The sequence below is a fragment of the Opisthocomus hoazin genome, chromosome 5 (assembly GCF_030867145.1).
Source record: "Opisthocomus hoazin isolate bOpiHoa1 chromosome 5, bOpiHoa1.hap1, whole genome shotgun sequence".
In the NCBI taxonomy this organism is placed as follows: Eukaryota; Metazoa; Chordata; class Aves; order Opisthocomiformes; family Opisthocomidae; genus Opisthocomus; species Opisthocomus hoazin.
In genome coordinates, this window is record NC_134418.1 from 59,668,790 (window position 1) to 59,684,197 (window position 15,408).

A 15,408-nucleotide genomic window follows, 5' to 3' on the forward strand; every position below is an offset into this window, starting at 1 on the left:
CTACACATGTTTGGGGCAGAGTTGAGTACTTCAACCAACGAATTTTCTTCACAGAACAGAAATAACATAAGGTGATTGCAAATATTAAATAGATACTGAGCTTGCCAGTGTTTCTCTGAGGACATGCAAAGCTTTTGGACAAGCAAGCACAAGTACTGCTTCTGCTGACAGGCCAGGCAGTGAGAAGAAGTTCTGTCAAACAAGGGCAAACTGGGAGAAATCCACAGAAATGGGAAGAGACCAGATGAAAGCCTAAAGCTGACAAAGTAGATGTGATTATTAAAAGCAAAAAAAATCGTCTCTCTCTCCAACATAGGAATTTACAGGCTTATTTTAAAACAGGGGCAATTTGCTTCCCATGTCTCTCCTGCTCTCCTAGTAACATCAGTAGGGATCATTCGCGTGTGTTGCAGACCAGGGTTTGGCCAGGAGTGAACAGCAGATACTCACTGGGAGCTTGCAGCCTTCTTTGTCACACAGCTTTCTGATGAGCGCTCCCATGACAATGACAAGAGTTTCTCTGATGTCTTCATTTGCAATATCACCCTTGAACTTAGCCTGTTATGCAAAAGCAATGCTGTTAGTCTCTCTGTCTAAACATGATGTCTAAACACTGTCTGTAGTGGGCTGAATACCCTCCCTCACTTCCTGTGACCACTAATGCAATGCAAAGGCAGCGATGACCACAACGGCCTGTGCTCAGGCTAAGCAGAGCACTGCTCTATCATCACACACAATAATTGACTGCCATTTTCCCCTTGAGTTACATTCAGTCTCAAATAGTAGAGTTATTCTGAAGCTATGTTTAAAAAAAAAAAAAATATTAAATGGTTACAGGACTTCAATAAGGCAACAATCAAACAATCCTAAAATTGTTTTGCTAACACTCAGAAATATTTTTGTTTTCCAAGTAGTAGATACTGATAACATTTTACAAAGTAAACAGACTTTCAGTCTGGACCTTCGGATTTTTGTTGTGTCCAGGCTATATGCTACTGGCACACTTAAAGGAAACCCTGGAAGGGGTAAAGAAAGGAAAACAGAAAACAGTAACAGTTGTTTCTTCTTCCTTTCCCGTTTGACAGGAATGAGGCTCAAGAGTATTAGCCCGGTTGTATTTTTTTTGTCCTTTGACTTACAGTTAAAGATTTCAGGAGCGTTTCACTGGGGTGAGAAGCAAATCCACAGGCATATAGGAATCGCTCCTGCAGGATAGAAGTGCTTGCATCCTTAAAGTCAAGAAACTCCAGCATGGCCTCCAGTGATGCTGGGGTCTGAGCGGAGGTTACGGCATCCACTACCTGCGGACTACAAAGAACTGGAAATTAACGTATCATTGTAATGAGCTAGAGAATACTGAAAAGACTTTGCTGCATGTGGAAAGAAAGAAGCTAATGTGCTGAAAGATCTCTTCATTGCAGGTAAGAGGTAGAATTTTTTGCTCTTGTTGAAGAAAACTGTGTCCCTGAATTCTTCCACCTCAAAATGGTAGATGAAGTCCAAAATTACTTATATCCACTGATAATAATATTTGAATTCATGCAAATATGGAACCAAAAAAGTATTACAAAATCAGAACTACCCAGAGTGTCTTAGAGTTTACAGGATAAGGTTGTAAATCAAAAAAAGTGTTTTATTTCTACATACACAATTGCAACTAGAGAACAGGCTTCTACACTGAGTTACTCTCAGGTTTATCTCTATTGTTAACAACTGCTATAAGATCCTTTCTGTATGGTGGGACTTGGAAATGCTTTCCAGCTTCCAAGTCTAAGTGCACATGCTGTTCACATGCAAACTCTAATATTAGGACAATATCCAGACGCAAACCATCCCTTTCTTTGCTGTACCTCCATTTGAAGGAAACAAATGGCAAGTCAAGAACAAGTTATAGAGTGTTTCAGAACAAGCAGTTGAGATGAGAACCTTTGGGTAAGCTACAAAGCATGGTTGCCTTGCATTCTACCTATAATCTTGGTGGCTGAATAGTGTGCTGCAAATATATTATGTCACAAGAACAAACACAGCTTTGAAAAAACAAATCCTTTTCCTGTAGACAGGACTGAATACTGTTTTTTTAATTGCTAGGACATCACCAGTAGAACTGAATGTGTTTGCATGCAATTTGCCCTTCCGCAGTTTTAAGTAAGTTAAACTTTTTGAAAGCTTGTGCATGATGACTTACAGAAGTTCTTTATTTTCACTTCTGATAATCTGCAGTATCTCCTCTTTTGTAGCTTTTCTGATGTTCTGAATGAAGGACAAAAAGCTTCTTACTGCTTCAGCTTTGGAAAGTTTTTCAGGATACATATGTTCTCTCACGCTCTGCCAGTGTTCAGAAAGCTGCAAAATAATTCACATTATGTCAGATCTCTCAGATTGTGGTTTCAGTTCTCAAAGTCAGACTTTAACTAAATGCAGATATGTAGGCCAGGTATTGCTCAAATTAGCTGAAATCCAATAGATTGCTGATCCTTTAGCTAAGTATTATTTAATTTATGATATCCCAGTGCAAATATCTTTGAAGACTTTCTATGTATCTCTCTCCTTCAACACTTTAGTATTTTGCTGATAATGCACATTGACTTAAATGCAATCTATTTTGGAACAAAATGATTATTTATACCGTAACTGGAATAAGGTGAATTCTCTTACAAATTTACTGTGCTTTCTGGTGAACATGGTGCTTGCCTTCTGCTCCCATTTTCTCCTAAGTCATTTTTTTTAAAGTGGGAGATGCACAATCTCCAACTCACAAATTAATCATATTGTTTTAGAAGGTGGTAATTTTGTAAGTGGTTTGTGTAGAACAGAAGTAAATGTCCCACAAGTAATTAACATTTCTTATTCATAAACCTGCAGAAGATGGGGAAGGATTTGTGGTTACTGGGCAAAATGATAGGTAAGATGGTATTAGAACAGGTATCAGCTTCTTCATATGTGGTTGCTGTATTTATTCCACACACAACATTTTTGACCTGACTGAGCCAAGATGGTACCAAAGCACCTATATCTGTCCTTCCAGATACACTCCCAGAAGACACTGGTTCAGGTATTTTGACCTTTCATCTCTCACTTGCCTTTGCCTCTGTTATCTCAAATTATCAAGAACATTCCTTGGTGAAAACTCAGCTGTTCTTTGCAGCAGTGTTTACTGCAGTTTTCCCAAGTGGGAAATAACACTAGCACCCATTTGACCTTCACTAAAATGTTTCCCCTCTTCATGGGTTTTGTATTAGGCAATAACCTTGAACCTGCTGCCAAATAGAAGTATCATTCAGCAGTACATAGTGCAACTTCCATCAGCTGTAACAAACAATAATTAGGCAACAATGATTGAGACATAGGATATTTCCTGAGGATTAATGACCAGCTGGGAGGAGCTCATGTTCTGAGGCACAGATGGGTCTGTTAACCTCAAGTGGTGATTAGAGCTTGGCACCAAGGTCAATGCGGCTATTATAAGCTGAAATTGGATAAATATATGGGGAACTTTCTATTGCCCCTGTTGAAGTTGCAACATAGCCTGGAAAAAAATCTCTAACCTCATTAATCCTATATTTTCTCCTGTGCAGAGCCCAGCTATGCAGGCTGCTCTTAGTCAACTTAGCCCATACCCTAGAGACAAGCAAGGTGGAAAATGCAAGCTGGAGCCATCTGAAGGAAAAGAGAGTGGAGACCAAGTCTTCCTCTTTGGAGGTGTGCTCTAAGCATTCAACTGCTTCAAGGAGCAGCTGCCGTCTCCTCCATGACTTTAAAAAACAGGATTCACAATTAACTTTTGCAAGGGGCCTCATTCTCCCAATGTGAATGTCAGGCAGTTTGGATTGAATACCCAAGGATTCAGGCACAGATGCATGCACTTCCACACGGCAACTCAGCTGAGCTCAGACACAAATCTGTGTTTCTCTGCCAGAGATCAGACCAGAGGTCTTGTGGGTCAAGCCAAACCAAGAGGTCCTAAACTGAGCAGCTGCTTTACCAGCCTACAACGGTTGGCTGCACAAAACAGAACAAACCCACCTCAGTTTCAGAATGGGCAAACATTTCTGTAGGAACCATGAGCACAAAAAAAATGTCAGAACCATGAGCTCTTCTGAAAAGAGCATGCTTTATGATGTCTAAATGTAGAAATGTAGGCCTAAATTTAAATGTAAATGTTGGCCGTAACCTCACTGAAGCTAGTGCTGCTATCTGTGAAGTGCGGTTAGTAACGGTTATTTTACCAAATTCATAAAGATAGAGATAAGACCTGTTATGACTGAAAAAGGGTTTTGTAGGGCATACCATGTCAGCATGGCATTAATGTATACTATGATATATAAGTACCAAATGTTATGTTGCTGCTTTGGATACGGTGTTCTGTTTATAGACTCCATCTTTTCATAGCAGTTACTGTAAAATACAGCGAGAAAGCAGGACTTCATTCTCATCGTGCCATTAGGTTTATAAGGACTTAGCTCAGTCCCCGGGCAGTGCTCTGGAATTATACCCTGTGTTTGTTATCTTGGTCTCGAAATTATCTCTATAACTATTATGACAAACTCAGTTCCAAGAGACAAATTGGTCAGCACGAACTCCGATGGTCAAAGTCAGGGAAAAAGCACCTGTCCCTGCGCTGTTTAAGATCCCTTGATGTTCCCTGCTCAGAACTGCTCCAGCATGCATGCAGCATCATTTCTAAGTCATTTCCCCCAACATACTTTTTTATGTTCTCTGTGGCTCAACAAACATTGGACAAGATAAATCATTACAGTGCAATGTTTTAAATAACTATCACAAGTTCCAGTACAGTAAGGTATTTGTGCTTATAAGGAGTATCTCTGGAGGATTAAAATTATGTGTGCTGAACAGAAGCCTTATCTTGCTTATCAGAAGCTGGCAGAGAATAATAACCTTTAAATTAATGTTCCCATTCACTGCTAAATTCATTCCACAATGGCAATAGCATTAAAACTATTTGCCAACAATCACTGCAGCAATTTATATTAGCTTATGATTAATAGCATCAGTAAAACAAAAAATGATGCATTTACAGTACCAAGCTCTTTGTAGTCTTTAGATGTCTTAAATATATTAAAAAAAAAAGTGTGAGGTTTTTTTTTTTCAGGGGAAAAATGAGAACTGTATTGGGCTTACCAAGAATACTAAAGCCCCATTTTATACTTACAAAATACCTATATAGTCTTTTAAATAAAAGACTTACTTCAGGGTCAGGCAGTAAGAAAGGGCTAGATATATTACCAACAAATGTTTAGCCTGCCTAAGGAATGGCTAACTACCTTTAATTTCTAGGAGTAGTTCAGCTCCTCCATAACAGAATTGTTTATAAACACTGGCCAACCATCTTAAAGGTAATTTCCCACTCCATCACCCAGAGGAAATAAGCTCCTGCCAACTCAAAGCTGGCAACGATGAGATAAAACGGTGTTGTGTTTTCTAGTGGTCTTCAGAAATACTGCACTCAGTCTTTGAAATAGAGCAAAAAGGTTGGTACTTTTAGAGATAGATCTTAAAATACACTTGTGTGGTGGAGCACCATTGCGCCACTACCATGCTCCCCACTCCGGGGCATATTTTATGTTGGTACATTAGACTTCTCCTAGTGGGCTGCTTGGAGAGAAACTTCCTTCACACTTGTTCTGCTCAGCTAAGCGACCTGATGCCCGATGAGCCTGTGTTTACTTACCGAAGGACAGTTTTTGCATTTGGATTTGACTGGCTCTGCTACTAGTGGCATGGCAACATAACTGGAGTCCAAGGTCTTGATAACACTGTCAACTTGCTTCGCAGCGATTAGTCCAGGGCCAGCTTGTACTGACTTCAGTTCCAGTCTCTGCCTGTGTATCCATACAGTGAAGACACTGTTAGAACTCCACCACTACAGCAGATATGCAGAAATCACAGCAAGAGGAAACAAAAAAAAACCCACTACAGACCAAAAATATAGAACACAGCTTACTGAAGTCTTATTTTAAAATGTTCAGAACATAGCAAGTCTATGACTTTTTTAAGGTAACAGAAGTATCTGGTACCAGCAGAATTACTGCTAGAGATATGTGGCATAAAATACCTAAATAATAGACTTTCTAAAGTATGGATTTATAGCACCTGGTAAGCAGCCTTCAGTAACCAGATACATTTTGATATGTTTCATGTATTTGTTCAGAAGATCTGGAAAGTGAGATTTTGAATGTACGTATTTTTAATATCATAATATTGAGGAGATGACTAAATCATTTATCTTGTATGAGTGTTTCCAAACTTTTCATGTTTTAGAGTCTGGAGTCTAACACAGATCTAGGTTTCACCATTGTCTTCTCTCTATGCTGCATGTTCTGTTTTCTATACTTCTGTACTTTCACATGCTAGAAATGGAGATCCACGAAGCATTTCATAAGAAACGAGATGACAGAAACAGAATATCTGCAGAAGTAATGTGTTGCTTAAGATGTTTTGGCCAATTCCAGCTGTTTTAATTTAATTTCTTATGAATGCCTTTTTTGTTATCTGCAGTACAGTAGAGCTCTCAAATGAAAGTTGGACTAGGTACCATGGGAGTACAGAAGAGATCTAAATCCTTACCTGGAGAGTTTACAGCCTTAGATCTTGATGCTATAAGACATACACATATAACCTGACTTGAACTACTAGTCCTGCTACCATCAATGACAAATTGCCCAACTTACTTTGAAACTATTTTGGCACCTGTTTTTCGTTGGAAATTCAGAAGCAAAACATAATTTTCTTCTGCCTTAATGGATTTAATGAAACTGTCTTCCAGAACATAAATTGTGGCAGATGTGGCTTTTGTACCAACATCCAAAATCTGAAAAAAAATTGTAAATAAACCAGAAAAAGGGCTGGTCAATAAACAATAGAATAGGAAAAGAACTCGCAGTTCCAAATTAGGGCAAAACTCATAATGAAATAGAGCCAAATGAGGAAAGCGCATGTGGGTTGACAACATCTCAAGCTAAGCCTATAAGCCAACAACAAGAAGAAGCAACAAGAAGCCACTCACTTCTGCACCATGTGTTTCAAATTCAATTTGTACCAGGAGGAAAAAAAAAGGAGATGGAGGGGAGGAAGTTACTGAGCAGGCCGCAACTGAGAAAATGCCTGGTACTACACTTTTTATTTATTTGCTAGTAGTGGAGGACCATTAAGGCCACAGTAGGGCTTCAGTTACCTCTTCCATCTCCTACATTACACCTGTGCATTAGGGAAGCCTTTGACCGAGCAAGGCTGACCAGGCTCCATTCAGGAGTCAACATCTTGCCTGGCATTTATTGTGCACACTAAATGCTGTGACTTAGCAGCTGGGAAAAAGATTACTGTTGTCACTATGGCTGTGATTGTACCTAGTATTTTCCTCCAGAGAAAAAAGAAGCCTCATATTGATTAAAACTTCAGTACAGCCAGGACAAAAGTGCTGTAAATCTGCACAGAAACTAAAATATGTTATAGATGAGATAAAAAAATTATGCGAATTCATGTGCTGTATTCAATGCCAGCTGAGCCAAAGTGGTTTACAAAAGAGGAGAATCCATTCCCTGTTCTCCGCATGGGTACTACATATGAAATCTGTACTGGCAATACTACAAAATGTACATGTAGAATTTGCTTTCTGCAATGCAAGACAAGACTTTTGAGAAAATGAGTAATAGCTACTAGGAAAATATTTTAACTAGGCAGAACAGATTTTAATTTATTAGAGAAATCATACCTGGTTGTGACTGGTAAATCCTTGTTTTTCTGTTTCACAGGAGTCTTGAGCTTTTATTTTAGTCACTTGATCTTGCCGCACATGATAAGTAGTATTGCATTTCCCAGATATGTCCACCTTGAAAAAAAAGAGTTAGATTAGGACAAATTTCTTGAATTTATCTTTGGGACCCCAGAACACCTTCCAAAGATGAATAATTTTCTCCATTGTTGGAATCCTGTACCTGAGATACTGCACTGTTTGGGTTTATTTACCAGTCTTGAAGGTATCAGTGTTTCTAACTACCTGCTTTGCGTAGGCAGAGGTACTTCTCATTAGATGGCTATGAAGGAAAGTAACAACATTTGTTTAAACAAAAAATTTAGGAAACATCTGGCAGTTGGCACTATACTCACAAATCTGAGTTAAATTCCAGCTTGCTCATGTGGACAGATGTACAAATTTAACAATGTAACACAGGTTAAATGAACGCAGCTAAACCATTGCTAACTTTGTGTGGATACTCTGTCTGATTTTAAATGGCCTTATCTGTTGTATTGATCTTAAGAATCAACCGACTTTAAACATCAGTATAATCTCTTTTATAGTGACCTTATTAAAGTTGGTATATTGCCAAATTCTGCTAAATTGGTAGGAGCATTTGAAATCAAATGGATTTCACCAGTTCTTTATGTTAATTGCAGAAACTTGACTTGTGTCACCAAATACTCAGAAGGCTGCCTTTACGTCCCCAACTTCAAATGCGATCAGAGGGCTGATGTCTGTCACATTTCATTCCTTCTGAAGTCAGTGGGAGCCACAGGTCTACCTTTCAGAGCAGGGCGGGCTCTGCCTGTTTCTCTGACGTTGATTATCTTGCCAGTAGAGCACCGTACCTCATGGGAAGTGCCAGAGTGCAGCTGTAGCTGGAAAAGGCTAGCCAGACCTCTCTTAATGTTTTGAGTAAACCCAGGTTCATTTTGATACGAGTAGAAGTTTTTGACCTGTACGAATAAAAAGCAAGTATATAACAAAGCTGGTTAAGTGAGAAAGGGATAGCAAGGATTCCCTCTAGAAAAACTCCCTTAATTTTTTCATGATTAGGAAGCTGAATTTGGACCTGTTTTCCTTATTTAAGCAAACTCCAGAGTCTGCGGGGGCTGCCAATAGCACTACAAACATGTTTTAGTCTTTAGCTGTACCTAAATACTGTTTCAGTGCAGGGAGCACCTTTCCTGCCTGTTAATTAGCGAGAATTTAGAAGGGAAATGGGAAAATTTACGTAATCTCACAAGTGACTCCTTTTTCTGCATAATCCTCAGATAATCCTTCCCCACACGCACATAATGTCTGTTGCACTTTAATCACGGATTACAAAAACCCAGAATGAATCAAAGGTAAGTCACAGTCAGAATGACTTAAACGATGTGTCACTCAGAATGACTTAAACAACGTGTCAAACACATCACAACCTTTGCACTTGTGGGTCAACTGTTGTGCTTGAACCTCTCCTCTGGTAACAAGACTTTGCACCTCCACTTTGCCTTCAAGGTGCTTTGGAAGTGCACTTTTTTCTGGAACTGTAAGTATAATCAGTGTGTTATCTTGAGGCAATGCTGGAAAGCTAAATCACTGTGCCAGGGATGAAAGTATCACACCACAGAGAAATCATAAAAGGAGTGTACAGATCCTACTACCTGAGAAAAAGCCCAAGTTTTTAATACTGATCCTCAACCTTAGCGTGTGAACTGCTTCTGCCCAGCGGGTTTGCAACGTACTGGGAGCAAGTGTATTTTGACTGTGTTCTTCTGACACCTCCGTCCTCTTTTAGGGATGTGTACAGTTGGGAGCCAGTGCTGTCCTGTTTCTTTTTATGTTGTGTAAAACTGATGACAAGGCTGAGTCTGAAAGTTACTGAGCGGGCCTGATAGCAGCTGCAATTCAGCAGGCTGAGCTGGTGGCCGGGGTATGTGCTCAGTGCCTATTTAGAGCAGGAGGTAAAGATCCTGCCGGGATAGGGTGTCACAGCCCTCGCTCCGCTCTGCAGAAGAGAAAAGGGAGTGTGACCTTCAACCTTCCTCCTTTCTCGCTGCCCCTCTGCCCATGTCCCGCCTGCCGAGCATTGCTTGGGCTGTGGAGGGGAGAGCGGGGCTGTTGGCCTAATGCACCAAGCAATGAGAGGCTGAAGGAGCGTGGAGAGGAGGCAGGAGCAGCCGTGGCTCAAGCCCTGCCACTCCCTGGCCAGAGCAATAGGCTGAGTACAAGGAGACAAGTGAGCAGCTCTGCAGAAAAAAAGAGGAGGAGATGAATTTACTTGATTCCCCTTCTGAGCAAAGCTGGGACGCTGAGAGCTGCAGCGGGACATGGATGCTCCCGTGGTGGGACAGTGCTTCGGTGCTCTCTCAGGGCAGGCTATAAAACCCAGGCACACACAGAGACATGCCTGCTCACTGTCCCTTCTCCTCTGATTTTTGGGAACAGTTTCCCAGTAGAGGAACAATATGAAAGGCTGTAGCTCTTTCAGCATCAAGCTCATTAACTCAGGACCACTGAAACTTCAGGTGACACTGAAGTAAATAAGTAAGCCGGAGAGGTGGGAAAAGCAGTCACGCTAAAATATTTGCTAAGGCTTTAAAGTGATTGACACTGTTCCTCACAGACTCAAGTACAGCCTCCCTCATGGCAAATTGTATCTCCTTTTCTGCCTTCAGACCTCAGATAAAATCCTGGCCTCACTGAAGTCAACAGCACACATCCTACACAGCAATTGTGCACATATCTGCATATGTACCCATATATTTGTGGCCACTCTGCTGTTTACTTCTACACTGTACATTGTTGTCAATGCACAAGAGGCTTGGGGTGGAAGGGCCCCTTGTACAGGTGAATTACTTTCTGTTCTTAACTACTGTATTTCTTATAGAAAGATATGACACGACAGCATATTCAGAACACCGAGAGGATAGGGAATTGGTAAATTCTCCAAGACTGTAAGAAAAGATTTGTCTCAGGTTTCCTTACAGATTGAATTTTAAAAGATGGGCTCTTACTTTTCCACGGACTAACTCAAGAACTATGGGCCTCTGCAAAGCTTGCAGGTATTCTTTCCCAATGATCTTCTCTGTGCTTTTTCCATTGAAGATGTTTTTAGGAGCTGGACGTTCATTCACATTTTCAACGTGAACATCTTTTATCTAGCAAAGTAAAAGCAGAGAAAATTCATGCAGAGAGCATTCTAGTATTGGCCTGGGCTAGGCTGAATAGACTAAATCACCTAATACATCTTTTTTATTGTTTCATTTCTGGTTCTGACCATTAATCTTCCATGATTACTATGTCTACATTTTCAAAAGAAACCAGCACTCACCACTGGTGAAATCAGTGGCAGAAAAACTCACCGCAAAGCTAAGTAACAAACACAGTTCATATATAGCAAATGTTAATGCAGCTAGAACCAAGCACTTCAGACAACCTATTGCCCCTCAGGTAGGTGCTTGCACACCAGTTGTTTGAAGCTATGGAAGTTGTATGAAGCAATTTCAAAATATAGGAGAAATTCTGAAGTTCCATCTTATGATGTTAGATACATTCTTGTGAAGTCTTATTCTACAGGAATCAGCTTATCAAAGAAGCTGGGTTTAGCTGATAAAACTACAAAAGAATAAAAGATTTATTTTAATTATTTTAATTATTTTCATCTTCTGAAAACAAGTTCTTCAAGACTAGATTAGCAGTTGTATAAATGCAAAAAAGATTGGGCATGTTTTAAGTTGTCTGATGGCATTAATTACCGTAATTTTGATCAACTGGTCATCATCATTGTCGGGATTTCTCCATAAGAGGTTGACATCCACACCAGAAGAGATCCGGTAGCCTGCACTTTTCTGCAGTGATGCTTTCACCTGATCAACATACACTTCAGCTGAGTAAGCAAATTTATATAGCTTGTCATTACTTAAGCTTGGTCCAGTAGTGTGGCCTGTTTGGAAAGCAAAGACATACTTACTTAGTGTTTTAGAATTTACTAACTCACATAATCTGTCATTTTACCTAAAAAAAAACACCTTTAGAAAAATTAAAAAATTAATTGCCAACAAAAGATTTATGGGACTGATCCTGCTACCCTTGATTACAGAGGTGTCCCACTGGAGCAGTTGGGAATTTTCTGTGATTAAGTTGACACTAATCTCACACATTTAAGATAAGAATGTCCACAAAATCCTTTGTTCTAGCTCTACAAATAAATAAAAGAGAGTCAAATTCTTTACTTGGATATGTTAGCATTGGAAATTAATCCAAAATTATTTGCAACTCACAATACTGTAATTAATCATGCAATTTGTGTGCTTAGCAATTTGAAATGCACTGATGTATTTTTTTTGAGCCAACAGAAATTGTTCTCTGCACCTCTTGCATGTTTCTTGGGAATCTTTCCATTGAGAGCCTTCCCCAGGAGTGAGATGAATGTAAGGAAGTCATTGGGAAAATATGTTTTAAACTATATAATTGTCCCTGTAGCTGTGCCTCTGCTGTTAATTAATGTAGTTTAAGGGATATAAAAAGCCAAATTCTAGCATAAATGCAACTTGCATACCAAATGTATGGTGCCATTTACATCTGCATTAACAAATTGGACAGGCTCTTCCTTAGGGATTCAGTTGCACTCTTCTTAGTGTAACTGAAATCCGTAGTATACAAATGACTTTTGTTTTTCCTTTATAAAACTACTTAGTACCACATGCTTTCCTGTCTTTTCTTTCTCTTCTCTCACGCAAAGCCACGTGGGGAATGTGTGGCACCAGTGTCACAACTCTCTACCCAGCCTCAGGCACAGGCATGAAGATTGTGCCCCTAAAATCTGTGGCTAAGGAAAATCAATTTCTTCTTGAATACCCTTGAATATTTTGTCACAAATGGTATACACAACATCCCTTTTCACTGCTTTCAAGGGCTTTCCTCCTCTGGTGTGGATGGCTACAAAGGTCTCTCCCACACAAGAAAAACTGATGAAGTCAGTTTGTAGAGGGAAGGGAAGGGAGGAGAAGCTGGCTGTACACAAAGTGCTGTTACATCCACAAAGTAAATACACATACAGTGACCTTAGGTGCTATCTGTAAGCAGCACGGCACTAGCCTCTCAGACCTGAACAGTGCACCACTGAATCCATTGGGAATTTCTTCATGGAGTACAGGAGGTGCAGAGCAGAAGAAAACATTCACAACAGAGTTAATCTAAGAAAAGCAAAGTGCTATCCTCAGGGAGATGCATCTCAGTCTTATGGATGGGGGAAAAAAAAGGAAAAATCTATCAAAACATCTCAGACAAATTCTTAAGCATGCTGTAATGTCATTAGTGTGTTCAAAATCCCTTGAAGAGAATCAACAGGCTATCATGAGTTATGTCATGTCCCTACTAAACAAATGTCAAATCACTACATTGGTAAAAAGGAAAACCAAAGTCTTTTCTTGTTTCACTCTCAGATTTTAAATCCCAGTTAGGTGGGTGGACAGTGTTGTTGCAGCACGGCTGTTGGATATATACGGATATACTCGGCAGTGCTCAAAGAGTCCAAAAACCTCTTTTTTAAAGGTTTTGCTCGCTTTCTTCCCATGTTCACTCAGATGCCATAGCAGCAGATTAAAGTAAGCTTCAAAGAACCTTTTCTTGAGAAAAACAGTGACCCCACCAAATCTGGTCTGCAAGTTGCATAAATTGGCAAAGCTACACAGAACTAAACTGACTCGTGCTTTACACCAGCTAGAGATGCGGCATAGCAACTTCGGTATTCCCGGGGGGAGCAGCCTGTTTGCATGTGAGAGCTCAAAGCTGTGACTATTGATTTTTTTGCAGGGATGCTGAAGCATTAAGGTTGGCACGATGAGGGTCTTCTGGTTTTGCATGTCTTCTGTGTCTGCTTTGAAAAAAAGTCACCCAGAGGTGTACAAACCTTCCTTCAGGTTTACTGTGAATTTCCTAGCCAGTCCCCCAATTCCCCACACTCCCATCAGCTTTGAAGCTCCATTGCCCTTGGGAGTAGGGGGTCTCGGTGCCTGCCCAGAGATGGCTGTGCCTTTCAGGGACGCCCCTGGTTCCTTGCAGTGCCTTGGAGCAGGTTGCTTCCTGGTTCCAAACGTCCTTTGTTTGCAGCAGAAATGTCAGCGCTAACGATTTAATATCAGCTGAGATATTATGAGTGCCACCCACTAGGTGCTTTCTAAATGCACAGGGCAACACAATCTCACCTAAAGATAAAGGTGGGGCAAAAGCACACCCAAGAAAAATGCTCTGGGTGCTGAAAGACATGTGTCTCATTAATTAGGGTGGATGTTGGTGGTTTTGCTCCCTCTCTCTTTGCACTTAAAATCACCTCTCACCTATCCTCTTCCTTTTCCTACAGCTCAACCCATAGATCTTTTTTTCCTTTTTCAAGAGCTCTTTCCCTCTTCTTCCCTTTTAGCATTTGTTTGTCCTCCCATAAAAAATGAGCTGTTCCCTCCTGAAGGAAACAGATGAGCAAATGGCACAGCAGCTTCTTGCAAGTGTCATGGAAAAGATGAATAATTGCGAAGTATTTCCGGGAGCTAGAAGAACATTAGGTTCTGAAAGATTTCACCATCTCATACGCGGAAAACACAGCAGGAGCCAGGGCAGAAGACACCTTTAATTGCTAGACTGATGTCACTGATGGAAACGGGTGAGCCAGTGGTGGATCACAAGAGGCAAAGCATCAGGGATGAGGCAGTATTGAAGGCAGTCCCAAGGAGTTAGCGCTTACCCTGGTGGAAATGGCCAAGCCAAGAGAGGCAACTGGATTGCATGGTCAGTTTGAGAGGCAAGGGGGATATTGGTGGCCGAAGGACAGAGACACAGTGTCACTGCCCAGAACGAGTATTCAAAACAGCATAGCTAAATTTTCATGCCATCTTTCATGAAGAAACGTTGGTACTATTTAAAAAGGAATATTCCTACGCTTTTCTGATAGAAACTTTTCTTAAAAATAAAACCCCTGCCTTTCGAAGCTTTTTCCTTTGTATTCAGCACAGCACTAGGATCCTTGCTGCCCGTATACCCATTGCCATTTCAGCTGATGGCAAATGTCCCACTGACTGACAAGAGAGGAGGGATGAACATAAAGACTGCAATCAGCCGTGCTCTCCTGGGGTCAGAAGTGCCTGCTTTCAAGGTGGAGTGCATAACACATAGTTTGACTAGTAATGTTAAGTGTCTGTCATTAAGGGTAACATGCCAAGTCTATAATTAAATCATGATACTGTATAATACAGAAGGTTACACTGCATAAGTGGAGACAGCTGTCAAGTCCTGTGCCTTTTATTAATACACATGGCATGCACAGCATGCGTGTCTCTAACTACTTGCTAGCTCTACCTTCATAAATTATACTTGCCACTGTTTCTGATACCGGATAGCTTTAAAAAGCAAAATCCATCAGCTTCTTTGAAAACATTTTTCAAGTGGAACTGCAGTAGGAAAGTTTCATGTGTGCTGATCTAGCTGACTTAAAAGAAAAGAATATTCCTTCAATATTTCCGAAAGGCAGCGTGGCCTGGTGGAAAGACAAAACACCCGTCCTAATCCCAGCTCTGTCACTGAGGGACTAAGTGGCCTTTGGGCCAGTAATTTAGCTCTCAATCTCTCTGCACGAGATGAGACCTGGCAGAGCTGAAGGGAGGACTAGTTAA

The 15,408-nt window shown here is 40.5% G+C and overlaps 1 protein-coding gene across 3 annotated transcripts in view; it reads right to left on the bottom strand.

Annotated features, from left to right (window-relative positions):
• Positions 1–15,408, bottom strand: part of MTTP (microsomal triglyceride transfer protein) — a 28,152-nt gene that overhangs the window by 11,499 nt on the left and 1,245 nt on the right. For all 3 annotated transcript variants that reach the window (XM_075421461.1, XM_075421460.1, XM_075421459.1), the window contains exons 2-10: positions 11,500–11,687; positions 10,759–10,902; positions 8,605–8,712; positions 7,730–7,846; positions 6,690–6,829; positions 5,690–5,840; positions 2,186–2,343; positions 1,140–1,308; positions 451–558 (exon numbers count right to left, since the gene is read on the bottom strand). In XM_075421461.1, the coding sequence (XP_075277576.1) occupies positions 451–558; positions 1,140–1,308; positions 2,186–2,343; positions 5,690–5,840; positions 6,690–6,829; positions 7,730–7,846; positions 8,605–8,712; positions 10,759–10,902; positions 11,500–11,687 (1,283 nt within the window). The remainder of the gene's footprint in view (positions 1–450; positions 559–1,139; positions 1,309–2,185; positions 2,344–5,689; positions 5,841–6,689; positions 6,830–7,729; positions 7,847–8,604; positions 8,713–10,758; positions 10,903–11,499; positions 11,688–15,408) is intronic.